General features: G+C 37.9%; 1 protein-coding gene across 2 annotated transcripts in view; it reads right to left on the bottom strand.

Annotated features, from left to right (window-relative positions):
- FBXW4 (F-box and WD repeat domain containing 4) overlaps nucleotides 1–23,413 on the bottom strand; it is a 2,126,835-nt gene extending 2,103,422 nt beyond the window's left edge. The window contains exon 1 of one of the 2 annotated variants that reach the window (XM_044056341.1): nucleotides 22,714–23,413. In XM_044056341.1, coding sequence (XP_043912276.1) covers nucleotides 22,714–23,024 — 311 coding nt within the window. In that variant the 5' untranslated portion in view covers nucleotides 23,025–23,413. The remainder of the gene's footprint in view (nucleotides 1–22,713) is intronic. The other variant, XM_044056343.1, reaches the window with a different exon arrangement.
- Nucleotides 23,414–27,081: the final 3,668 nt, after the last annotated feature.

Genomic DNA, 27,081 nt, shown 5'->3' with positions numbered 1-27,081 from the left:
TCCATACTACCACCTGAAATAACTCATTTGTTAAGTCACAGCTGACATTTGAGTTTTGTAATGCTGAATTAGTATATCCATTTTAATAGAAAGTAAAATAGACTTTTCAATATGTTTGTACTCGGGAAGGGAGAATGGGATTTGAATTGAGCACATTGTGATTTCTGAATACAATATAGACTGCGCATTTTTACTCCATAGAAATAGCAAGACATTCTCTTTGACCTCAGTAATGTACATATTTCTATGAGCTAGTTTAATAAGCTTAAGGATTTTTAAATGTTTTGATATTCATCATATTAACAATGTTACATAATTTCGAGATCTACGCATACTTTTAAAATTCTGAGCTTTTTTAGATCTTTAAAAATATATGTGTATCTTGCATAATGAATATTATGTACACAGGCTTCTCTTTTGCATAATAGTTTAGTATAAAATTATCTGTCACCTGTAAGTTTACTCACAGTTTACTCACACCTTTATCTCTTCAAGTCCCACTTTGTTCTACTTATTTATTTAGAAATTTAGTTATAATAATGTTAAATGAGAGAATAATTTAGGAATATTTAATGGATAATTTAAACTAATATTACATAAATAGGTATATAGTATATAACTTGTTGGATTATTTAATATTTGTGTTTAGAGGAGGATTGTTAAACTTTTATGTAATAATGGGGAATAGTTTTAAGTGGCAAAATGTATAACTAAATTAGTAGTCTCTTATTATGTTTAACTTGTATATACTATTATATTCATTATTTAAAAGTCATGGCAGCTTTTGGCTATTTTTTTGCGAATTTTTGGGTATTGGGAGGTAAAGAGATAGTACAGTAGTTTGTCTATTCAATAGGCAAACTAGGAACTTTTGTATCCATGGTAGGTTGTGTTTTGTTACTAATATATACAGTTACAATTTTAGACTTGTTCTTATTTACAAGTTTTAGTAGTTTAGGTTGTAGAAAGGAAGAATTCACAAAAATGTGGAACTGTGGAATATTAAGACAGTGTTGGAAGCATTAATCAAAATTATTAGGGTGGATAAATGTGCCATATTATCTTTTAAAAGAAATCTTTTTAAATACACAGTATGGATAGTTTTAATCTGTTATCTGTTAATGCAAATGTAAGACAGCAGAGTGGTTGTGGAAATGATTATTCACTGAACACCAGGCAGAAGAGAAGCAAATGTATCCCAGTAATCAGATAATATCAAGAAACAGGTGTGAAATTCAAGCCGTTGTTTCCAGCTGTTGTTTCCAGCTGTCTTCAGAATAGTTTTTCTTGGAGGATCAAAGACAGTTTTGATGCTGAACACACTAAGTAGGAAATACAAAAGTTAATCCAGCAAAAAGTGAGCCATCAAACAGATGGGAAATCTGCCTCTCATTCTTCTGACAACAGCGCTCATAGACAGATTTTGCTATTGAAACTTAAGGACCCTCCATTTAGACCAATAATCTCGGGTAGCAAATCAAAGACATACCCCTTGGGTGTAGCCATAGATTCCTTATTAAAACATGCATACAATAATGTTGACCACCTGGTGAAAGATTCGTGGGAATTTTTACGGAATTACCCTACATATTTAACTGGTCAAGAGTTACGGTTTGTTTCTAAAGATGTTATAGATTTATTCATGTGTATACCCAAGGAAGAGGGACTGGAGGCATTTTTTGAATGTATGCATAGACACAGTAACTTGACAAGGGACAGAATTCAGTTTGTCAGTGATTTAATGTCTATAGTTTTAGAGAATAACTATATATACTACGAAGGAGAGATTTTCAGACAGGTTAAAGGCGTGGCTATGGGGGCCGCTTGTGCCCCCATATACGCCAATTTAGTTATGTTGAATTGGGAGGCGAACCACTTATTCAACAGTGAATTTTTTAGTAGAATAAAATATTATTCTCGTTTCCTGGATGATATATATATATATCATTTGGGAAGGAAATCAGGAAACTTTTGATAAGTTTTTTACATATTTGAATCACAGTAGTGACTTTTTGAAGTTCACTTCCAATAGTAACAACATAGGAGTGCCATATTTAGACACTGTGGTGACTAGAGTAGATAATGTATTTTATTCTAAAATTCATCGGAAGGAGACATTCACGAATTCTTATGTAGATTATGATAGTTGTCATCCCACTACGACCAAGAAAAATATTTATAAAGGTCAATGCATTAGAGCTTTGTGAATGACCTCTTCCATAGAGGAGCTGACACAGGAAATAAAATTTATAACATCTCTGTTTACAGACAGAGGATACAACTTAGAAATGATGAATAAAATTAATATAGACCTCATACATCGATGGGGAAACAGTGTAGTCCCGCTATTAGGAATGAAATATAAAGGAAAATCAGAGACATTTGTGGATGTGACTAGTAAAATTAAAAACAAGGGCTATGGTAAAGCTTGTATTATAGAATATGGTCCCTACAGCAATCAAATGAAGCACATTTTAAACAAATATTGGTACACCTTACTGACCAAGGATGAGATGACTGAGATATTAGGTTCAAAACCGACCTATGTGTATAAAATGGGACAAAATTTAAAAAGTATATTAGAGAGAGGTAGCAAACAAGGGGAGATAGAGAAAAATACACACACCAGGAGATGCGGTTTTTGTAATCAGTGCAGTTACATTTTAGAGGATACAGAGATAAAGTTAAAAAATTATAACAGAACTAAAGTATATTTCAAAAAGGGAAATTGCAATACAAAGTTTTTAGTGTATATGGCCAAATGCACAATATGTCCGTCATATTATATAGGCAAAACGGAACAAAATTTCAGGAAAAAGATATATTCACATATTTATAGTATAAAGACAAGAGATGAGAAAAATGCATTGGCCAAACACATTAGTAACAAAGGCAATGAACATCAGTTCAGGTTTGGCATATTAGAGGTGATAAAAAATAATCCTAGAGGGGGTAACATCAAAAGCAAGTTAGCATTTAGGGAAAGTTATTGGCAGATTTTCACTGATGCAACCATGCCACCAGGACTAAATGATTTTATATCAACCAAAACCATTTTGGAATATTTGTAACAACATATGGTTTATTCATATCATTACGGTTATTCTTTTTTAAACAACACATATTTGTGTAATATATTGTATGTTTTTATTTTAATATTGTAAATGGTAGTATTTTTAGGAAGCTTGTGTAAATATCTCTTTAAATGAGAGTATTGAATGAAATTTTGGCGCTAATTCCAAGTATTTAAACAATAGGACTCCGATGAATTATATTCTGAAGAAGCCTACGTTTGGTAGGTGAAAGCGCTTAACCTTTGTTTTTGTAATAAAAGTTTTATAGTTTTAAACTAACGTAGTCGTGGCTGCTTGATACTGGTGAATTTGTGACATCGTGATTCACGGATTACAGGCGTTACAGCGTTTTTTTACAGACGCCGTTTGGTTTGGGATCCAGTTAGTACGCTACTTTCTTCTGTATTCTTCTGACAATAGCGCTCATAGACAGATTTTGCTATTGAAACTTTTTCTAATGTGCTACAGGAAAATACTTCAAAGGTGCCAGAGGATGCTGAGGACTTGGGGGGGCAGAGGTTCAGAGAACAATTTAGTGATATGGCAAGGGCATTTATACTTTTTTGGTTTGTTTTACTATTCAATAGGCTAAAAAGTAGCATACATATTTATTTTTTATTTTTATTTTTATTTAACATTTGTTGACTGGGAATGTCCGACTAGGTTCCACAGAGCCTGTTTTCAACAGAGGCCCAGGGAGAAACGCTCCAGATGTGTTATATACACTGTCAAAGATAGTTGCATTAAGAATAATTCCACAGACATTTCATATCAAAATATAAAATTAAACTTCTGTCATTTTTCACCCCATTCCAAATGTGAATAAGACACATACCTGAATGCCTGGCCTTTGAGTATAAAGCCTGAGTGCTATGAACCTGAATGATTCGGGAAAGGGAGAAAGAGGGTTTAACAGGCCACATTAGTAAAATACACCAACTATAGTGTGGTATTCTGCATTGCAATGCTCAAACTATGCAGTGGCGAACAACCACTGTAATTGTCTCAGATTAATTTCTCTAAGTATTTTGGGTTTCTAATACAAGGACAGCAATGGACCTCATTCCTAAGTCAAAGTATGATTAAAAGTTGTGAAATTAGCATTGTTTCAGTCTTTGATGTTAGCCAAAAGTGCTCTTCACAGCACCCACAATATGCCCAAAACTGACTCCTGCAATTCGTATGGAGTTAAATGTATCAGCAGCATATTTAACTATGTCTGTAAATTCTTTTTTTTTTTTCTTTTTTTTGAGACCCATTGCTCCTACTACTATTGGAACTGTCTTTGTATCCTTCATCCACATTGTCCTCACTTCTGCCTGCAAATCCTGGTATTTTATGGTTTTGTATCTCTCTGTATGCAAGACATTGTAATGACTGGGTATAGCAATTTAAATGATCTAGGCTACTCCTGTCTTCTTTTCATGGACTACTATATCCAGTTTTCTTGCATCTATTTTTTGAACTGTTAGTAATGGGTGATCCCATGCGATATAAACTTTATCATTCTCTATAATGATTTGAGGCTCACATTTCCAGTGCTTCTCAGCTACTTCAATATTTTAATGTTTGCGCAGTCCCCAGTGCAACAGTCTTGCCACATTATTATGTTTTTCAGTATACAAACCCTCTCACGTTAGTGTATCACACCAAGCAACAAGATGTATGACTGTTTCCAGTTCTGTTTTACAGAACCTGCATTTGTCTGTTTCACCCATTTGTTTAGTGGACTTTGTAAACCAACATGTATGTAAATCCATCATCCTGGGTCACCAATATTAACCTTTCATTTTTTGGTTTAAATTCACTTCTCCTTAACCATTCCTGCAGTTGGTCCTGATTGACATGAGGTTGTTCCAAGAGTTTTCTGTACTTGCAACTATATTTCTGCCTTTTCTACATTTACTGCCTTCTCATCTGATCCTTCTCCTTATTATTCTTTCTTCTGTTTTTTGGCACATTCCCTTGTGGCCTGATTTTTGTCTACTTCGGGTTTGATTTCCAGCCCCACCAGACACCGATATGCTTCTGCTAAACTAAGCAAGGAAGTCATCTTAGACTTGTTTGCCTCATGCTTTAAAACTTTCACTATGTTTGAATCTGGTGAAATCGGTAGATATGTATGCAGTCCTATTATTGTAGACCTGTAAATGTAATCAATTTTGAGGAGGCCTATACCTTCTTCAGAACGAGGAATATATAATTTTGGTATACACGGATTTTTATATATCCTTTGATAAGTGTGAAGAATTTTTCTTGTTTTTCTGTCCCACTGATCCAATACCTTTTGGGGCCAGTCAATCATTCCAAAACTGTAAGTCAGAACAGGAAGAGCAAATTGGTTTATGGTTTGGACTTTGTTCCTAGATGTCAGGGCTGTTTTCACTATTAATTTTGTCTTCTAAAATATTCTTTACTGACTTTTGATTGCATTTATTCATGTTTTGCTATCGATCCTTCATCAATGCCCAAATATTTATATATTCCCTCTTGCTCAAGTTCCTTTATATAGCACTTCTGAACAAGACTGATATCATACCTCTCAACTGTCCAGATTTTTGCCCAGTTTCTCATAAAATTGTGTTTTCTAGCAAATTATTGGCAAATCTTTAAAGATTCAATTCAGAATACAATTACAGGAATTTCAGTTTCAGGCTTCATACTCTTCAGAAATTTCATGCTAATTCAAAACCTATTATTCTATCAACTTTCTAAGTTTGTAAGAACAATATTAAAAAATTGTCCCTATTTTTGGGCCTTTGTCAACCATTATTTATGGCTTTGTCTGATATTTTCTTGATGCTGCAGCTTTCTTGCTTTAAATGTTGCTTTTTACATTTATCAAGACCAAACGTCATTCTTTTACCATCTTAAAAAGTTTTGACAGCTTGCAGTTGTGCTTTCAGCTCCTCATCTGATGAATTACACAGTTTTAAATCATCCGCAAAAAGAAGATGAAAAGTCTTGACACTTTGTTGTTTTCTGGGAGCCAAATTATAACCATGACTTAATCTGTTAAACAGACAGCTTGATGGAATATGGGCAAGACAAAAGACCATTAGTGACAATGAGACATGCTGGAATATCCCCATTTGAATTTTTATCCCTGGAATAATAATTTGTCCTTTATCATGGCTTAGCTGCAAAGTGGTTTGACACTGTTTCATGGTCACTGTAATGTAATCGATCAATCTAGGCTATATATTATATATCTGTAAGCACTCCTTTACCCATGAATGTGGGATGCTGTCAAATGTTTTTTGTAATCTATCCATCCATCCACAACCCCTTTCCCCGTTTTTTTCACATGGGGTCAGAGTGTGACTTTAACTGAGACAATCATCTACAGCCAAGTTTACACCACCAGGTGGTTAGCCCTTCTGCAGTAGTTCATCCACGCTGCACACTTGCATGCACACTCACACCTATGACCAGTTTAGCGTGCCCAGTCCACCTACTGCATGTCTTTGGAATGTGGAAGGAAATGTAATCTATCCATGCCATACTTAAATTCTTCTCCTTTTTACAATTCTCCATTATGATTTTATTTAACAACAAATTTTAAACAAACTTTGCCCCATATGACTTTATTTTGTTACCCTTTAATCTATTGCCATGACTTGAGTTTTCTTCTAAAATGACTGCAAACTCTGCCATCATCAATTCCAGTATATAGTTTATACATCGTCAGGAGGCAAGTTATTAGTCTATAGTTTTTGGAATAGCTTACTGGTTCACTCTTAAGGCGAGTACCGTTTTTCTTGTCGTTAACCAGGTTGGTGCCTGTTCCAGATGTGCATATAAGTAGCGCTTACTCAGACCTAAATCTTTGTGTAAAGATGTGTAATACTTTTAGCCAGAAGTTAGGTACTGCATCTGGGCCTGGGGTTTCCAGAGAGGAGGTTTTCTTAATTTTGTTTCAGTTTCTCTGGCAGTAACTTCATCCCATTTCATATCCTGTACATTTGAACTTTTTAAACTACTATGCAGCTTAAGTCTTACCACAAAAACACAGGGCAGTAAGGGAAAGGAAGGGGAGAAATCAAATGCCATCATGGAATATCGAATAGAGAAAATTATAAAGCAATTAAGACAAGAAGTGTCACTGTTAGAAGAGTACAGAAGAGGGAACAAATCAACAAAAATACTCAGAAAAACAGACGTGATAAAAGCAATGTGCAATATCAGAACATATCAGAATTTATTATGCACTATCGCAAATAATAAAACGGGTTGACAGCAACCTCTCTTTTGACCACCACATTGCCACTGTGCTCAGAAAGTCCTACGTGGCAGGTCTCATTACTAAGGGTTTTGCATCCAGGAAGAAAGAGGTCATGGTCTCCCTCTACTCTTCCCTCATTAGGCCAATCATCGAGTACAATTCCCCATTTGGCATGTACGTCACTAAATACTTGCAATAACTGGAGAGGCCACAAGAGTACCTCACAAAGAGGATCCTAGGCCTTAAACATTTGTCCTATATGGACAGACAAAAAACTCCAACTATTCTCTGTCTCATATCGCCTACTTAGAGGCAATCTCTGCTTACCCCAGGGATCACTCCAGTGGCTTTACTCGACAGAGGCACTGGGAACTAAGGTCGGGTGGCATGATGCCAGGGTAATCCTATGGGCTAGGCTTGTAAAAGGCTCCAGGGCCGTTAGCCTAGTACACACCTATGAAAAATACCACCACAGGCAGAAAAACGTAGAAGATTTGCAAATAAATATAAAGGAAAATTACAAAATAAGCAATTTATCGATGACCCAAAAAAGGTTTATAGAGAATTGGGAAACGAGACAAAAGGAACTGAAACACCACCAAAAAAAAAGAAATAGATGCATTTTGTAGAAATATCTATGAAGATCCTGTGGAACATAACAAAAATGCTAAATGGATAGCAGAAGTTTGCATGTACAGGATATGAAATGGGATGAAGTAACAGACAGAAAGACTGAAACAAAGTTAAGAAAAGCTCCTAACTGGAAAACCCCAGGCCCAGATGCAGTACGTAACTTCTGGCTATAAGTATTCATCTTTACATGAAGATTTACCCATGAATAAGAACTATTTATGCTCGTACCCTGAGCAGACACCAACCTGGTTAACAAGAAAAACAATCCTCCTACTTAAGATTGAACTTGCAAACTGTCCTAAAAACTATAGACCAATAGCTTGCCTTCCGACGATGTATAAAATATAGACTGGAATTGATGCTAACAGAGTTAACTCATTTAGAAGAAAACTCAATTATGGCAATACATGAAAAGGGTGACAAAAGAAGGTCATATTTAACAAAGAATAATATGTTGTTAAACAAAGTCATACTGGAGAACTGTAAAATGGGGAAGAATCAAAGTATGGCATGGATTGACTACAAAACAACATCTGACAGTATCCCATATTCATTGATAAAAGAGTGGTTAAAAATATATATAAGATACACTCTACACTGATCGATTACATTGCAGTGACCATGAAACAGTGGCAAACCACTCTGCAGTTAAGCCATGATAAAGGACAAATTATTATTCCAGGGATAACAATTCAAAGGGTCATATTTGAGGGTGACTGTCACCGCTGCTCTTTTGTCTTGCCCTTAAACCATTAAGTTGTCTATTGAACAAATTAGGTCATGGCTACAATTTGGCTCCCAAAAGTGTAAAGACTTCCCATCTTCTTTTTGTGGATGATTTAAAACTGTATAGTTTATCAGATGAGGAACTGAAAGCACAACTATAAGTTGTAAAAATGTTTTCAGATGATATAAGCATGTCATTTGGTCATGATAAATATGTAAACTCAACCTTTAAAGCAGGAAAGCTGCAGCACCAAGAAAACATCAGTTTGGGAAAGGAATGCGATATAAAAGAACTTGAGGAAGAGGGAGTGTATAAATATTTGGGAATTGATGAAGGATCAACAATAAAACATGTATAAATGTGAATAAAACTTAGTAAGGAATATTTTAGAAGACTAAAATTAATACTGAAAACAGCGCTGAGATCTAGTAAAGTTCATGCTACAAACCAATTTGCTCTTACTCTCTTAACTTACAGTTTTGGAGTGACTGACTGGACCCAAAAGGTGTTGGATCATTTGGAAAGGAAAACAAGAAGGACGCTTCATACTCAGCAAATGATTTATAAAAATCAGTGTATAACAAGACTATAGTGAGACCAGCTATGTTATATGGGTTGGAGACAGTGGCATTGACAAAAAGGCATGAGTTTGAGCTGGATGTGGCAGAATTAAAGATGTTAAGATTTGCACTGGGTGTGACGAGGGTGGACAGGATTAGGAATAAGTATATTAGAGGGTCAGCCCAGGTTGGAAGGTTTGGAGACAAAGCCAGAGAGGCATGATTACATTGGTTTGGATGTGCTGAGGAGGGATGCTGAGTATATTGGGAAAAAGATGCCAAGGATGAAGCTACCAGGTAACAGGAAAAGAGGAAGGCCTAAGATAAGGTTTATGGATGTGGTGAGAGAGGACATGCAGGTGGTTGGTGTGCAGAGCAAGATGCAGAGGACAGGAAGAAATGGAAACAGGTAATCTGCTGTGGCGACCCCTAACGGGAACAGCCGAAACAAGATGAGTGTATACCAAGACTATATGTTCCAAGTTCTGATGGAGGTATCGGCCTCCTCGAAATTGATTACATGTATAGTTTTGCAGTCATAGGACTGCATACATGTTTACTGACCTCACAAGATCCAAACATAGTGAAATTTTAAAATATGAGGAGAATAAGTCTAAGAAGACTTCTCTGCTTAGTGTAGCAGAAGCATATCAGTATCAAGCGGGAATGGAAATTAAAGCAGAAGTAGATAAAAATCAGGCAGCAACTGAATGTGACAAAAAAAAAAAAACAAAAGAAAGAATATAAGGTGAAGGATCAGATGAGAAGGCAAGAAATGTGGAAAATGCATAAATATAGTTGCAAGTATAGAAAACTCTTGGAACAACCTCATGTTGATCCAGCTCGAACACAGGAATGGTTAAGGATAGGTGAATTTAACTCATTACAGCCGAGTGTGCCTCCAGGTGTTTCTGCAGTTACCGCCTAGTGTCGTTTCTAGGAGTCAATTATTACTTGTTCATATTTGCATTAATAATTCCAAAACCATGCTACATACATGGTATTAGAAGTTTTCATCTTAAAGCAAGCATGATGGCAAACACAACTGTACTGATATCTGACCTCTGTCTAATGCAGCTAAAGAGATACTGAATGTTATTTGTATTGTAATAATTTTCATATTTATCTAAATATCTCAGTATATTGGGAAAAAGATGCTAAGGATGAAGCTGCCAGGTAACAGGAAAAGAGGAAGGCCTAAGATAAGGTTTATGGATGTGGTGAGAGAGGACATGCAGGCGGTTGGTGTAACAGAGCAAGATGCAGAGGACAGGAAGAAATGGAAACAGTTGATCTGCTGTGGCGACCCCTAACGGGAGCAGCCGAAAGAAGAAGAAGAAAGGGCAAATATCTCAATATTCAGGAAACACAGACAGAACTGCATAGCCTCATATGAAAGCTCACAGCTGTATGAAAAAAATCTTGCTGGCTGTATTATCTTGCTTGAATGGTTACTGAGATATCATAACCTGTTTATATAACATTATAAAATTAATATTAACTGCCTTTATTTTGGTTTATAAAATTTATTTTACATTTGTTAATAAATGTTAATTTTAAAATCCAGTTTAAAACAAACTTCATTGTTTTTTAAAGGCTCAAGTCACACCCAGTGGGCGTTAAACGTACACACTCAAGAGCTGTACTGGAAGGAATCAGTTAAACCAAAAGGTTAATACTGTTGGACCAAGACAGTGGACTACATACATGTTGGTTGATAAAGTCCATTGAACATGTGGGAGAAACAAACAAAAGTAGGTTTTGTAAAACAGAACTGGAAACAGTCTCACATCTTGTTGTTGGTTGTGATATACTAAAGGCAAAAGGACTGTATAATGAAAGGCATCACAATGTGCCACGGCTGTTTGTTGCATTGGGGATTTTGCAAACATTATAATATTGAACTAGCTGAAAAACACCGGAAACATGAGCAGCAAAGCATTATAGAAAATGAAGTTTAATCACTTGGGGTGATCCATTACCAATACTTCAAAAAATAGATGTGAGAAAACCAGATATAGTAGTCCATGAAAAGAAGACAAAAGTAGCATTGATTACTGAAATTGCTATACCCACTGACGACAGTGTCTTATGTACAGATAGAGACAAAGTCATAACATGCCTGGATTTGCAGGTGGAAATGAGGGCAATGTGGAAGAAGGCTACTCAGACAGTTCCAACAGTAGTAGGAGTAATGGATCTTAAAAAAAAAAGGGGGGGGGATTTACAAACATACTTAGACATGTTACCGATACATGTAGCTCCATATGAATAGCAGGAGTCGTCATTACTGGGCACATTGTGGGTGCTGCAAAGAGCACTTCTGGCTAACATCAAATACTGAAGCAATACTAATTTCATGAAATTTAATCACACTCTGACTTGGGAATGGGGTCCATTCTCATCATGGTATTAGAAATCCAAAAGACTTGGAGAAATTATAAAAAGGATCCTCACAGTACCCAAAAAGAAAAAAAGCATACTGCGGCATGCATATAAACAAAACTTCTAGGCCTGTCTGTGAAAGCTCTGAGGTTATATTTATAGTCTTAAATATGTTCTGTAGCCGACTACCCTGTTGTTATTATCTGAAAGTTTCATAATGAGATCTCAAGGGTTGACCAAGACAGTCTTTCAGAGATACAGCTAGTGGCGTTCAGGTAATAAATGGGTGTCTGGCTGCAAAACATACATAAGACTCTAATTCTAATGTCAGATCATATAGTGCAGCACACCTCTGCATTTGATCAAACTTGAAAGCACAGTAGTGCAGCTACCACTTATGACAACAAGTTTTACTCCAGTCTATGAAATAGCATACACCAAGCTGTTGCAGTCAGCATCAAATATATATGGAGGTGTAAAAATAAACCATCTTGATGGAACATAACATTAATAAGCCATATAGTAAAATAAAAGAGCTAATTAAGGGTATAATAAATCAAACTCGACCCACATTAAAGAAAATCTCAAAAAGCTCAAAACAAAATCTGAAAGTTAGCATAAGGAAGATTGTAATGAAATATAAATTAAAATAAGCACCCACAGTCAAGGATAATTATAAATCCTTTTTAACTGTATTAGATGATTGATAAATAAATCATCAATGCAGAAAGTATTACCACTCTACCTTAAAGATACTGCTGATATATCTGCAGATAAAGTTGTGCCAACTTCACACCAGAAACCAAATCTGTACCTTGGGTGAGGCAAAGGGAGAGGCTGCCTTGGATGAATGCTGTTAGGAACACAATCAACACTGTACATGAAATGTCAATTGGTCTCTGTAAGTTTCTAATGCAATAGCTTTTGTTGGACAGCTGGACATGAGAGCATTATAGTTATTTAAGAAGCTGTGATTGTAAGCAAAGTATTTTAATGGCTGTGATTCCAGTGAGAATATGTGTATGTCTCTGTGCTAGGAACTGTAGCATGAAGCAAGTATATTTCTTTACCACAACTTATTAAAGATGTTTCAGACAGATAAAGAGGTATTATGTCGAAAACCAATAGCTCTTTACCCAAAGACCTTTTTTAGATCATTGCCTCTCCCACTCTGAAGGAAAAAGACACCAATTGGGATGGGGTTGTCCAGGGTGCCAGTTTACCTACCTACAGCTCTGTCAGAAACAGTTACTAAAAGTTCCACAAATTCCAGAATTCCCTTCCCCCCACCGGGATTATGTAACATGTTTTAAATGCACTCTCCAAAGCTTAAATACCACATATATGGGCTCCCTAATGAAATGTTAGTACTCTTAATGCCAAGTGCTGAAAAACTAAAAAAAAAAATAAAATAAAAATAAAAAAGACTGAAAACAGAGGAGAACAGTGAATCTCAAAAAATCACTCTTCTCCTTAAAACTTCTTTTTTGCAATTGAAGAGGGCAGGGCCCCCACACTCACCAAACATAGTAACAATCACTCTGAGATCACCATACCTCAGAGAAAAGGGAATATTCCAAGATATGGCATCTCGGGTTGATATATACAGGTCCAATATTTCAGCCATTCAGTCTCCATATTTCAGAAATAGCTCTATGCTCTGTACTTTCAAATGTTTATTCCTCTATCAGCCTCTATAATATACATGGCTACCAAACCAACACCACTAGATATACCTTTTCTGAGCCCCTCCTAAACTGTTTGGCTTAAGCATAGCCACAAGGCATGCTTCAAGTTACAGAACATAGCTATCAGTATGCCCCACCATAAAGGGATCCCACCTCAGATCCAAGGAACTATACACTGATCAGCTTAATTAGGCACAGATTGCAAAGCCATTCAATGTGTTAGTCTTTGTATCATTTCATAATCTGATATAAAAATGTTAATGGTCCAGATCCACAGCAATATTGTTCTGTCAAAAGGAGATCCTGTCTACTTAATTTAGTAATTCAGTGCGAAAATCTCAAACTGTAGACAGCAGACATGCAGTTCATACATTGTATCTAGTGCCAAGACATTCAACACTGTTCCCCATGTTGGTATTTCAGATAAGCTTAAAATGCCTAAACTTTCTTGGAAAACCACAAACTAGCAGATAGCTAGAACCCACATTGCTAAAGCAGCAGGTGCAGCATTCCTCATAACTCAGTACTGAGATCCCTTCTGCTCACTATCTATTAGTTGGATCTCCAAACTACTAACCCGGAGATATTGCTAACAAACTTTGCCAATCACCACAAGCTGGGTGTTGTCATTTACTCAGAAGTTGATAGCAGCAGGGTTTAAACTATACAAATCAGCGACGTGTTAGAAAATGGGTTTAGGCTAAATGCACACAAGAATAGCACTGTCACTTCTGGTAAACAAAACTTGAAATAGCTTACAATAGCTTACATTATAAATGATATCATCATTAGAGATCTCGCTACCCTTGTAAATAATTTGCCATCTTTTAACCACTACACAGAACAAGAGTCAGAAAATCATTCTAGCTAGCCAAGTTAATAAGTAAAGGTATCTCATTGAAGTCAAAGAAGTTACATTTCTTCTATGCTGATCTGACCAATTACAGACTATAAAGGCCGTTTTTTAATATACATCTATCCAAACACATCACATGGCTACAAAGATCTGAGAGGTTCCTAACTAAAAAGATTACCAGGCTAAACACCCAGAGTTACCAAAGCAGGCTTGAATCTCTGCCCCTATACTCCGTCTTGTATAGACTCCTGTGAAATGGTTTATGTCTAGCATTCAAGTTATTAATGCCTCAACCCACCTTGATAGCCTCCACATCCACAAACAATTGGTTCTACAAATACTCAAAAAGGCTTGAACTTCAACCAACAAACATAAGACATGCTGGAAGAACAAATTTATTACTCAGTTCTTCAATGTCTGAATACAGAACGTAAAAAATAATGTGATATCCTTGCTTCCTTTAAGGCAAAATCTGATAATTATGCAAGTGCACTTAAATTTATCTCAGTCCTGACTTGTTTTTCCTTCCTGAAGGCAGAAGGTGCTCCGTTATGGTGGGTGTTAGCAAGGACTAACTCTGCCTTGTATGCTGTTATGAATTTTTAAATGTATTTATTGGTCGGCAATTTAATTTTTTTTTTTTTTCTTAATCATAGTAACAGAACATGGGTAGCTAAACCATACTCTGTTTCTATGCAGAATAAGCACCTGTGATCAGCTGCTCTTAGCAACAGACTGCAGTGCTGAGAAGCACCTGTGATCAGCTGCTCTTAGCAACAGATTGCAGTGCTGAGGCATCAGTCTGTAGTCCCATAATACTATGACTGCAATCTGCAATCTAAGTTCCTCTGACTGGTTGTCCTTAGCAAGACTACATCACAGTAATATGCAATGGTGACTGCATAATGGATGGTGAAGATCAGATTGTTCTGATTATCATTTCAGTCAATAAAGACTATAATGACCTTGATAAATGTCAACCCCTTCACAGTTGCGGGAGGCTGCAAAGAAGGCACTACAAAAACATATTACTAAAATGCAGCATGTTCAGACCATATCACAGTCCAGACTTATTAATTGATTTTTAGTGCACCGAATAAAAAAAAAAAAACTAAAAAGGCAATACAGATGTTGCAAGCAGCTTTTGTTCAACAAACCACAAGTCACACAAAAAATCAGAAATATTAGTAATATTACTGTATACAGCATGCTGTATTTTTTTTGGCAGGGGGCTTACACGTTTGCAGGACACCTCCATATAATTTATGATCTTCCTATTTCTTCACCATCATCACGAACAACTATCATCTCTGACATAATTCAGTGCAGGTCTGACCTACCTGAATAGGCTGATAATGCTGTACTGCTGCAGGCAGCATATGCCTCCAGAGTCAAAAGACCTGGATTGCAGTCAAAAAGGCCCCTATGTGGGGGTAATGTAACAGGTCCCCACTATCCATACCAGCATCACATTACTTGGCCATCTCTCCCCAATTACCACCAAACACTATTCAAACTTTGTCAGTCTCTATACTATTTTCTTCTTTACTTTTACAGTTACATTACAGATTTGTCTTTCACTTAAAACTTTTACTTTCAAATTTTACAGGCCAAAGTAGACATTTTCTAACCAAAAGAAAACGCTCTTACATTGAAAACAGACCTAGCATGAGAAACAGTAAACTTCTATTCCCTTGAAACTCATATTTAGTGAAACTACATCTAGCAACCCATTAAACTACAGACACTCTGGGATTCATAGTCAAATAGCATACAGTTAAGTAGCCTACTATTTAAAGGGTGCAGGAATTCAAAAAAAAACTATTGTATAATGCATTTATTAACAGCCTTGGACAGCCCACTCCACCCAAATGTTCCTTTTCAGGGTCATCCCCAAGCACTGTCTGATGAAGGGACTTGGTCAGAGTCATACAATATATAAACAAAGGCTGAGGGAATAAACTCTGCACTACAGGAAGCAGGCCAAAGTAGACATTTTCTAACCAAAAGAAAACGCTCTTACATTGAAAACAGACCTAGCATGAGAAACAGTAAACTTCTATTCCCTTGAAACTCATATTTAGTAAAACTACATCTAGCAACCCATTAAACTACAGACACTCTGGGATTCATAGTCAAATAGCATACAGTTAAGTAGCCTACTATTTAAAGGGTGCAGAAATTCAAAAAAAACTATTGTATAATGCAGTTATTAACAGCCTTGGACAGCCCACTCCACCCAAATGTTACTTTTCAGGGTCATCCCCAAGCACTGTCTGATGAAGGGACTTGGTCAGAGTCATACAATATATAAACAAAGGCTGAGGGAATAAACTCTGCACTACAGGAAGCAGCTCATTTAGGCATACTCATATGCATTAAGTAACAGACAAATGGCTGTAGCCCAACAAAGTGCATTTCACTACATATGCCTGCAAAAAACAAGCCAAATTAAAAAATGTATTTATAGTTGAAATATTAATAATAAACTCAGACTTCATGCTGTGCAGTTAATTCACAGCCAAATAATAAGCACACTGTCAACAACACAAGGAAACCAAGGATCATACCCAAACAGCAAGACTCAGGATGATACTTCTGTATGTTAAAACTGACTCCTTTCTCTACAGCAGAACTACTCTGGATGCAGGAAGCAAGTGCTTATACACACACACACACACACACACACACACACACAGATAGATAGATATACACACACACTCATGCACAAATGTGACCATCAGTTACAGCCTCTTCAATAATTCCATTCACCACATTTACTTTCAATAAACTGGATGAACAAATAAATATGTAATGACCTAGAAGTATTTTTCAGCTCACTGTTGTAAAAACCATAAAGTGCAACCTACTGCACCCCAACATCCTTCCAACTCTTAGCTCAAGAATCAGAAAAAAGACCCAGAATCAAGAACATATTTTAAATATTGTCTTATATGCTTAGAAAGTTGCTAGTATAACATATTTACAAGCATTTTCTAAAGGGTCGGAAGTCTAAAATAACTGCTCAATAATGGCAAACATTAATTTTATTTGAAATAATCTGTTATGTCTGATCATTTCCAGGCCAAACACTACTCAACAGCTGCATAGCTCTTGAGTAATTATAGTGAAGACAAATAAATGCAGCCAGATGGACTAAAAGATACAACATGCTTGGGATCCTCATCCTGGCCATTATGTTGATTGCTAGGTTGCTGAAGTATACAACAATCCATGTTAGCTTCCAACTTTGCAACTTTCTTTTCCTGTGGCAATCTTTTTAGCTCAAGTTGCTTGTTCAAGTGTAAACTTGATAGGTTTGCACCTTGTTTTGTTTCTGTCAGCAACTTTGCTTGTTGCTGCTGACTGCTTTAAAGTCCCTTTTCATTTATGTTTTTAATACTTCTCTTTTTTATGCACTATTCCTTTGTATTTGAGTTTTAAAGATACATTATAATGCAGCTGTTTGCTCTGAATTTGAGCTGTACACTTTTAATCATTCATTTGGCCTTATCAAGTGCCATACTCTCCTTTCTACTAATTCTGTTTTTTTTTTCATTCCAGTTCTCTTTCTCCCTCTCTCTCTTTTCTCACATAAATCCACACACAAGCACACAGTGCACAACTCACACACGAATGACCACATGCACGATCATGCCTCCACACTATGCTCCTACTCCTGCACTTGCATACATGTGAGTGCACTACACACATACAAACACACACAGAAACTAAAGTATGGATTTAGGTGCTCCTCTTCTGTTGAAGGGACTGTTTTTTGAAACACCAGCTACTCACTTCCTTTTTTTTTTCAATAATACAGCTGATCCAGATGCAGTGGGCAGATTCCATGATTAGATTTTAAATAGGGGGGGGGGGGGTGCACCACCTCTCGCCCTATGGTTCTGATACCCTTGAGTACCTTGGATTTAAACCAGAATCTGGTGTTAGGAGATGGAGATGAAGAAGACGACCAGTGGCACTGAAATTAGTGAATAAATGATAATAAAGCATAAGTCACATTTGTGAGATATGGATTCACAAGAAAAAGTGGCTGAGAAAGACTAGAATTTTGTTGACTTTGTTAAACTTGTGGGTGGACTGTAAATCATATAACCCACTTTATGTTACTAATGTTTAGAAGGGCACTAATAGAGAAAAAAAGGAACTGTAAGTAAACCAATTTTGTTCTTAATAGTATTTTTACAAAACATTTCATTATATAAATTGCATGTTATATAGTAAAGCAGTTTTGTGTAGTAAGCAGTCAGGGGTATTTTAAACACTGGGGGAGTCTTTTTCAGTGATTACTGTATGTCCAAAATCTATTAAAGTCATCAAGTTATTTTTTTAGTTGTAATACACGCTTTACAATGTAATAAGAGAAGAAAGGCTGGACAAAAGCAAGTTTAAGTTAATATGCTGTGATCTTGGGCTGCTGGGATGGGAGTGGGGTGTAAATGTGCACTGAATATATATACAGTTTAAATGTTTCCTGTTATTTTTGTAGAGGTGAATATTTGGATTAATGCCATTGGCTTAATCTATAAAAACAGATGTTTTTTGTAAGCAAGTATGCTTGAATATGTTAGGAACCTGGGATGCAACTCCCAGACTTGTTCTGAGTTGATTCTAAACGACATAAAATACACTGAACCCACAGACATCGCCAATATCCTGGCAAACAGGTTCAGTGCAAACTCCCCCCCCCAAAAGAGCAAGTATCGATCCCGGCAGAGGGCTGCCTCCCAAACATCTCTGATGCTCAGGTGAAGGCTGCCCTCTCCAAAGCAACAAACACTGCTTCCATGGGACCAGATGGTGTCCCAGGTTGCGTCCTACATGAACTCCAAGAGGAACTAATCCCTCAAATAAAACAGCTATACAATCTCAGCCTCACTACAGGATATGTGCCCACAGAATGGCGTACAGCAACAGTGGTCCCACTCCACAAAGGTGGAGCCTCTACGGACCCTGGAAACTATCGCCCCATAAGCCTGACTAGCTTAGTCTGCAAGGCTATGGAGAGGATCATCATGGAGCTCATAAACAAAGACATTGGGGACCTACAGACACTAGATCCTACCCAGTTCGGCTTTGTCAAGGGCAGATCCTGCCTTTTGAACCTGGTTGACTTCTTTGAAACAGTCACCAAAGCCATAGATGAAGGGAAGGTAGTCCACACAGCCTATCTGGACCTTGCAAAGGCATTTGACACAATACCCCACTCGGGCATCATAGATAAGCTATCCAGCTTAAATATAAACCTCTATGTCACAAGATGGGTCACAAACTGGCTCAAAGACAGAACCCACAGAGTGAGAGTTGCTGGAGCCATGTCAGACTCGAAACCGGTCACAAGTGGCGTCCCACAGTGTTCTGTCCTGGGACCACTCTTGTTCGGTATATACTTTTCCGAGGTACAGGCAAACATGGGAGGACTATGGCTCACCAAGTTCGCAGACGACTGCAAACTGGGCGCCATAATCGACTCTCCAGCTGACACAAACATCCTTCAAAAAGATCTCACAGAGACAGATAACTGGTGCCAGCGCCATGGTTTAAAGCTAAATGCCAAAAAATGTATAGTCATACCCTTTGGCAAAAACAATGTGCCCACAAATTACCACATAAGTGGAAACCCATTAAGTACAGAGAAAGTTATTAGGGACCTGGGGACCCAAGTTGATAGCAATCTCTCCTTTGAAAACCACATTGCCAAAGTGGTTAGAAAGACCTTCTACATAGCCCACCTCATCACGAAGTGTTTCACATCTAGATCAAGAGAGGTAATCCTGCCCCTTTATTCATCCCTCATCAGGCCCATCATAGAATACAATTCCCCTTTTGGGATGTACCTTACCCGACACCTGCAGCAATTAGAAAGACCCCAAAAGTATCTCACCAAGAGGATCAAGGGTCTCAAACAGATGCCATATGCTGCTCGGTTAAAAAAACTCCAGCTCTACTCAGTTGCATACCGCCTACTTTGAGGCGATCTATGCCTGACATACAAAGCTATGTCAAATCCAGAATTAATGGACATGCTCCACCTCAGTAAATCTAAATCCCTTAGAGCCACACGCTCGAGGGACTTGAACCTCAGTACAGAAATAAATAGAACTTGCTGGAGGGACAGGTTCATAACCCAGAGGCTCCCTTCGCTCTGGAATAGAATTCCAGTTCATGTGAGGCAGAGCACCTCACTGAATCTCTTCAAGAAGAATCTCGATAGGTGGATGGGGGATTGTAGGTTTGTCCCAGGGATTAGTCCTGTGTCACTATTAGACAGAGGCACAGTAAACTAAACCTTAAAAAGGGCACAGTATACTCAAATCAAGGGATGGCGTAAGCCATACAGAATCGGGCTAGGCTTATAATTGCCCCAGGGCAGATAGCCTAGTATGAACCTATGAACCTATAAAATAATAAAAACCACGAGAAGTGCCACGTTTCTTGCATGTGCAACAAAAATATTAGCTTGTTTTTCTCCATTAGCAAATGTTCAAAAGGAGTCAAAAACTCTGCAGCTGAAAGCACTTGAACATTCTGTTCTGTGAAAAAAAAAATATATATATATATATATATATATACATATGCATACACGCACACACACAGCCACATTTATATACAAACTATACACACATTAAGAAAATGTCCTTCAACAGCATATGATTTGCAATTTTATGTAAGGGATATACCCATGACTTAACCAGTTCTTTCACTGTATCCCCAAACAAGTTTGGCATCTCACTTACATATGAAACACAGAAGAATACTGAATAATCTTGCTTAATGTTTTTGGGGAAATCGAGTACACTATAAATACAAGACTACATAGAAAGCCCTTGGTCTCTAGCTGTTTTTGCATAACAGTCGCACTTACCACACATTATGCCTGCCTCAACAAATAGGAAAATACTGAAAGACCAGAAATATTGCAGATAGTGGCAAGATTTCCTTCAGAAGGTACAGAACGTTATTCTTTTGATTTTTAGTGGGAGAGTATAAAGCGACATAACAAAAATGTGCTCCCAACCTACTGTAAAACTTGCAGATGAGAAAAGAAACAGTTGATGAATAAAAATTTAAATCAAAATAAATTATAACATACAGAGTCCTGCCTATAAAGGGCATACACGACTCAACAAAACGTATTGTGCAATTGAGTCTGACTTGTTAAACGCAGGTATAATCAAACTAGTTAGAATGGCTTGGCACATTCTAAAGGATGACACAAATTTGAGATCACACTTTACCGAAAGTGGTAAACATATTGTCAGCTTTGTAGTTCAGAGTCATTTAACAGACCCACTTTCAGAAGACCAAATTAATTAATGAAAATCGGTCTGTCACCGGTATTGGGTGATGTGGCTGAGCTTCTGCATGTCTTCTTTGAACGAAAGCACAATATAAACCTACGAACCTATGGTCCAAAATAGATATATTGCCCTTTCACCACCGTAATGTGTATATTGACATTATGAAAAAATATGTGCCACTAATCTGACACTTAATATGTTCCTGCCGTCTATATTTAGACATCCGTTTTATTTCAATGTAAATTAGAATGCAGAAGCAGCCGAGTGATACACAACTTAAAAATGAACAGTTTCTGTACATTTTAAGCAATGATACCACATTGTTTTAACAATACCATTAATTAAATAAAAAATAGCGCAGTCATACCTCTCAACTGTCCCCGATTTTAACTCAAATTTTAACTCTGTCCCTCTTAATCCCTCCTAAAACTAGTGACTTTTGGAGGAAAGGTCGTGAATTACACTTAATGAATAATTACAATAATTAAGAGTTATAAACTTATTTTACTTCAGAAAATGTGTATTAATTCATATGCTCTGATTCTGTCTGTGTCCCTAATTGGTTGAGAGGTCTGAACGCAGTTAATTAAATAACTTCTGAATGCCTCCCCTCAATCAAAACCCATTTGTGTAACATGACACTGAAACATTAGTTGAACAGTGCTTCAAAAATATTTAACTGACTGTAAACATCTACAACTTTGTGTGTTCCAAGATGCCATGCCTGTCTTCTCTACATAACTCACTCAGAGTACTGTAATGCTATTTGACCATTTTCAGATCTTTTATAACAATGCTTTGGCTATAAATGCACACAGATGGCCCAAAAAGCCAACCAAAACAAATGAAAACTAGCCCAATTTAATGCAGAAAACACGACATAAACAGTTCTTGCCTTACAGTACATATCGCGTACTTGAAAAGCGTTTATAAAACTACTTCAATAAAATGAGAAAAGTGACATAATAATAAGAACTTTCATTGTCTCAAGCATGAACACGTGTAAAAAAAAAACAAATAGAAACCCATTTAATGCATAAGGTTTACAGTCGGGAAATTTTTGCACTATAAATGAAACCTTACACTTCACAACTGCGGACTGTATTAATGCCTGCTCAGCAGAACAAAAACGTCACATACGTAACGCCGTCTGCTTACGTCGCAGACCATTACAACGATAGATATTAAAGTACACGAATGATGATAAACGGTTTGAGAGCATGGAAAATAGTAACTTGCTTACAGGTCAAGACCATCGTGTGTAATTCCAGTGTTAAGGCATTTTTTCGCTATTCTTCTCCATGCGGAATCGTAGTTAGTTAAATGGTGCAGTCTGAGGCAGGTTTGACTTAAGCGACATAAAGCTTTGGTATCGAGATAGGAGCAAATCACGAAGATAATGTCGTCCGGTAACTCTAGGAAGTGTGTCATGACTGGAAACGGCCTGTTTTTCGGACCTTGGCTGTAACGAGCCTTCGTTCTTCCTTTGTTAATTCTGCTCCCCTTTTCCTTTGTGCGGGTTGAGTTTAACCTCCGCTTGGCTGGCTGTGTCATGATTGAATTTTCACGCTGTGAAAGTTTTGGAAGCCATGCGTTGCTTGGTAGAAGATGCCATAACAGTTTTTTTTGGAAGTGACTACCGTTTGCATCACGTGGGCTTTTGATATGTCAATCAAACACTTATGCTTTAGAGTTGGACGGTTTGTCGTAAACAGCTACTTTTAGTTATCCAGCATTAGCCAAACTAAATAGGCATTGTCATATTTCAGAATAAGGACGTTGTCAGATATGCCGTTTTATGTGCCTTTTGTGTCTGAAGTAATGATTCTGTATGCGTGGAGGTGGAATTGTTTGTTTTACTTGAAATGCGCATAATCTAGTTGGTTTATAGTTAATTGTTCTTTTAACATCTGTAGCGCAGTATAATAGTGGAGTTTTTCCATAACCTTTGTTTTGCTTTCAGATTTGTTGTACTGTGTTCTTGTTGGGTAGTTACATGTATTTGCATTTTATTGTAACGTTTGTGTTTTTAAAATATTTTTATGTATTTGTTTATATGGTTGTTTAATATTTGTTCATAGGTAGGTACTAGGCTATCTGCCCGAAGGCATTTCTAAGCCTAGCCAGAATGTGTTGGTTTTCGCCGCCCCCTTAGATTAGTTCCCTGTGCCTCTGTCCATCAGAGCCACTAAAGTGATCCCCGGGGTAAACTTTGTTTCCCATCCACTCGTCAAGGTTTCTCTTGAAGAGTGTTAGCCATGAGCTCTGCCTAATGTAGATTGGAATCTTGTTCCAAAGCATAGGAAGTCTCTGGGAAAGGAATCCGTCCCTCCAGCACGTCCTATTTATTGTTGTGTTGAGGTTTAGATCCCTAGAGTGTGTGGCTCGAGGGTATATGGTTTTCATTAGGTGGAGCATGTCCATAAATTCTGGGTTGGACATGACCTTGTATGTCAGGCGAGTACAGCTGGATTTTCTTCCGTCGAGCTGCATAGGGCATCTGTTGCAGGTCAGTGATCCTCTTGGTGAGGTACTGCTGTGGTCTTTTCAGCCGTTGCAGGTGTCTTGTAAGGTACATCCCAAATGGGGTGTCGTACTCCTATGGCAGGTCTGATGACTAGAGGGGCACAATGACCTCTTTTTTGATCTGGATGTAAAACCTTTTTGTGATTAGGTGGGCTGCATAGAAAAATTTTCTAACCACTTTGGCAATGTGATTATCAAAGAAGAAATTACTATCTACTTGGGTCCCCAGTCAGATCCTTTATTACCTATTACACCTATGTGGTAGTTTGTTTTTTCCAAAGGGGGTGACTATGCACTTTGGCATTTAGCTTGAGGCCATGATTTTGACACCAGGTATCCGTCTCAGTGAGACCCTTTTGGAAGGTGTTTGCAGTCGTCTGCGAACTTGGTCAGCTGTAGTCCTCCTGTGCTTGCCTGTATCTCTGAGAAGTATATACCGAACGGGAGGGGTCTTAGGACTGAGCCCTGGGGAACGCCACTTGTAACCGGTTTATAGTCGGACCTAGCTCCCACAACTCTCTCCATATGGGTTCTGTCTGTGAGCCAGTTGGCAACTCATCTTGTGATGTAGGGGTTTATGTTCAGGCTGGTGAGCTTGTCTATAATACCAGAATGGGGAATGGGTGTTGAAAGCCTTTGCGAGGTCTAGGCAGGCTATGTGTACCACCTTTTCCTCGTCTCTGGCCTTGGTATAGCCTTGGTAACTGTCTCAAGTCCACCAGGGTTAGGAGGCATGATCTGCTCTTAAAGACAAGCTGGGTAGGGTCCAGTGTTTGGAGGTTCCCAATGTCTCTGTTAATGAGTTCCATGGTGATGCGCTCCATAGCCTTGCAGACCAAGCTAGTTGGGATTATAGTTCTCTGGCTCTGTTGTGGTTCCACCTTTGTGGAGCTGAATAACCGTTGCTGTGCACCACTCTATGGGAACGTAGCCTGTGGAGAGGCCGAATTCGAACAGTGTGTTTAGGTGAGGGGTTAGTTTGTCTTTCTTTGAGCTCGTGTAGGACGCAGCCTGGGACACCAGTTCCATTGATGCTGTGTTTTTTGGCTTTGGAGAAGAGGGCTGTTTTAACCTGTTATGGGCCCTTTTGGGGGTGAGGGGGGGTGAAGTTTGCACAGAACATGTCTACCCAAGATATTGGCGATATCTGTCAGTACAGTGTATTTTTTTGCCATTTTGTACTAACTCCGAGCAGATCTGAGCATTGCCACTTAGATTCTTGACATAGCTAAAGACTACCTTGTTATCTTTGGAGTATTTGGCAATTTTTCTTTCAAAGCTAGCCTTGGGTGATTTTATGAGGGATCGTAGTTTCTTGCTGATACTGATCAGGGATGTCTTCCCTTAGGATTTTACTCTTTTCTGTACTAGTTTCCTTCTCCTATTGTATAGCTTGTTTATGGCAGGGGTTCACCAGACTGGTTTCCTTTTCTTGGAGGAGTGAGTCTTGGTTTTGCTTGGATAGCATGATCCATGCATTCTTGTAGGTGCCTGTAGAATGCATTAGTAAAGGATTTTGCAGTTTGGACAGCGTTATCCTTTAGCATGGGGGCTTTGAAACTTTCCACCTCGGTCTTAAGTTATGTGAAGTTTGCTTTTGAAAATTTTTTCACAGTGGTTTCCTTGACCGGGGGTGGAATGTGGATATCCAGAGTGATTTGTCTATGGTCAGTTGACCTCCGGTGTGGAACACTGGTCGCTCATGTTGGTGATACCGGGTCCAATATGTTGTCACCTTTGGTGGGAGTGTTGACCGTTGATCCAGGGCATTTGAGTCTATAAATTCTAGGAAATGTTGGGCAAGGGAGTTAGAACTTGAGTAGTTCTCCCAGTTAATGTTTGGGTAATTGAAATCGCCCAATATTTCAGTGTTTGGCAGGACCTTCGTTTCCCAATGTTTCCAGAAACGCGGAATGGGGGTCCTGGGACATGGTGGGTGATCTGTAGCAAGCAACAATTTGAATTGCAGTTTTGCCCGTTGTTAGTTACACGTGGATGGTCTCTGAAGTATCGTGCTGTGCCACTAACCTGGAGGTGTAGGTATCCTTGATGAATATGGATATGCCCCCGCCTTTAGTATGTCGGTCTGGGTTCTGTGGCCGAAATATATGGTATGAGTTGTAGCCTGATAGTGCTGGGGTGCTCTCTGGAGCCTTAAACCAGGTTTCTGTTACTGCATATATATTGATTTTTCTTTTGTGTATGATTATTGGGGTGCTCTCTGGAGCCTTAAACCAGGTTTCTGTTACTGCATATATATCGATTTTTCTTTTGTGTATGATTATTCGGGTTATTGGAATACTATCTGGCTTGTGAAGTACTTGCGGTTGGGTTCTTGCGAGAGCAGTACTGTATTATAATTTTTGAAAGTTGTTTATCTCCCTTTCCATTTTTTCATAGATAAGTGTTGTCGTATGTGTTAATAGTGTACTGTAGTGGGCATTGCAAGACTAATAAGGTTGGATTAGAATGACAGATTTTTAAATTTGTTTGGTAAGTGGTTTTACAAGGGGCAGGACACTGCAAACCATTCCCAGTGTATTGAGGGGGTTTAATTTAAAATGTCTACTTTCAAAACGGTGAGACCAAAATGAAAGAAATTTACGATCACAAATTCCAGGAACATCATATTTTATATTTGTATTAGATAGAAGGGGTTGTTTATTGAACTTCTTTTCATTGACGCATAGTAACCGAAATACCAAAACCCCGAAAGGCTACATAAGCAACGTTTTCCTAGAGGAAAAAAATCGCTTTGCCGTCAATGGGTATTTGCCCTTTGCTCCACTGTAGTGCGATCTTAGAGTTGATATACTTAGGGGGGTGTTTTGGACAAAGCCCCCACTTCGTAGGATCTGCACTTTTTTTCTTTTTTTGGTGTTGGTCAAGCGTTTTTCTCCCCTAGGAAAAATTCACTTATGTGTCCGGGGTTTTGGTATTGCGATTGTGTCGATGAAAGGGTGTTTGAACAGCCCCTTTGATCTAATATAGACCCCATAGTTCCTCTTCAGGAAAATAACCACTTGGCCACCAATGATAACATTACAAACAAAGTGGGGGGCTACATGCCCCACGCACCCCCTAC

The sequence above is a fragment of the Protopterus annectens genome, chromosome 14.part0 (assembly GCF_019279795.1).
Source record: "Protopterus annectens isolate FY-2018-M chromosome 14.part0, PAN1.0, whole genome shotgun sequence".
Taxonomy (NCBI): Eukaryota; Metazoa; Chordata; order Ceratodontiformes; family Protopteridae; genus Protopterus; species Protopterus annectens.
Note: the sequence above shows the minus strand (reverse complement) of the source record. Positions and strands in the feature narration are given on the sequence as shown.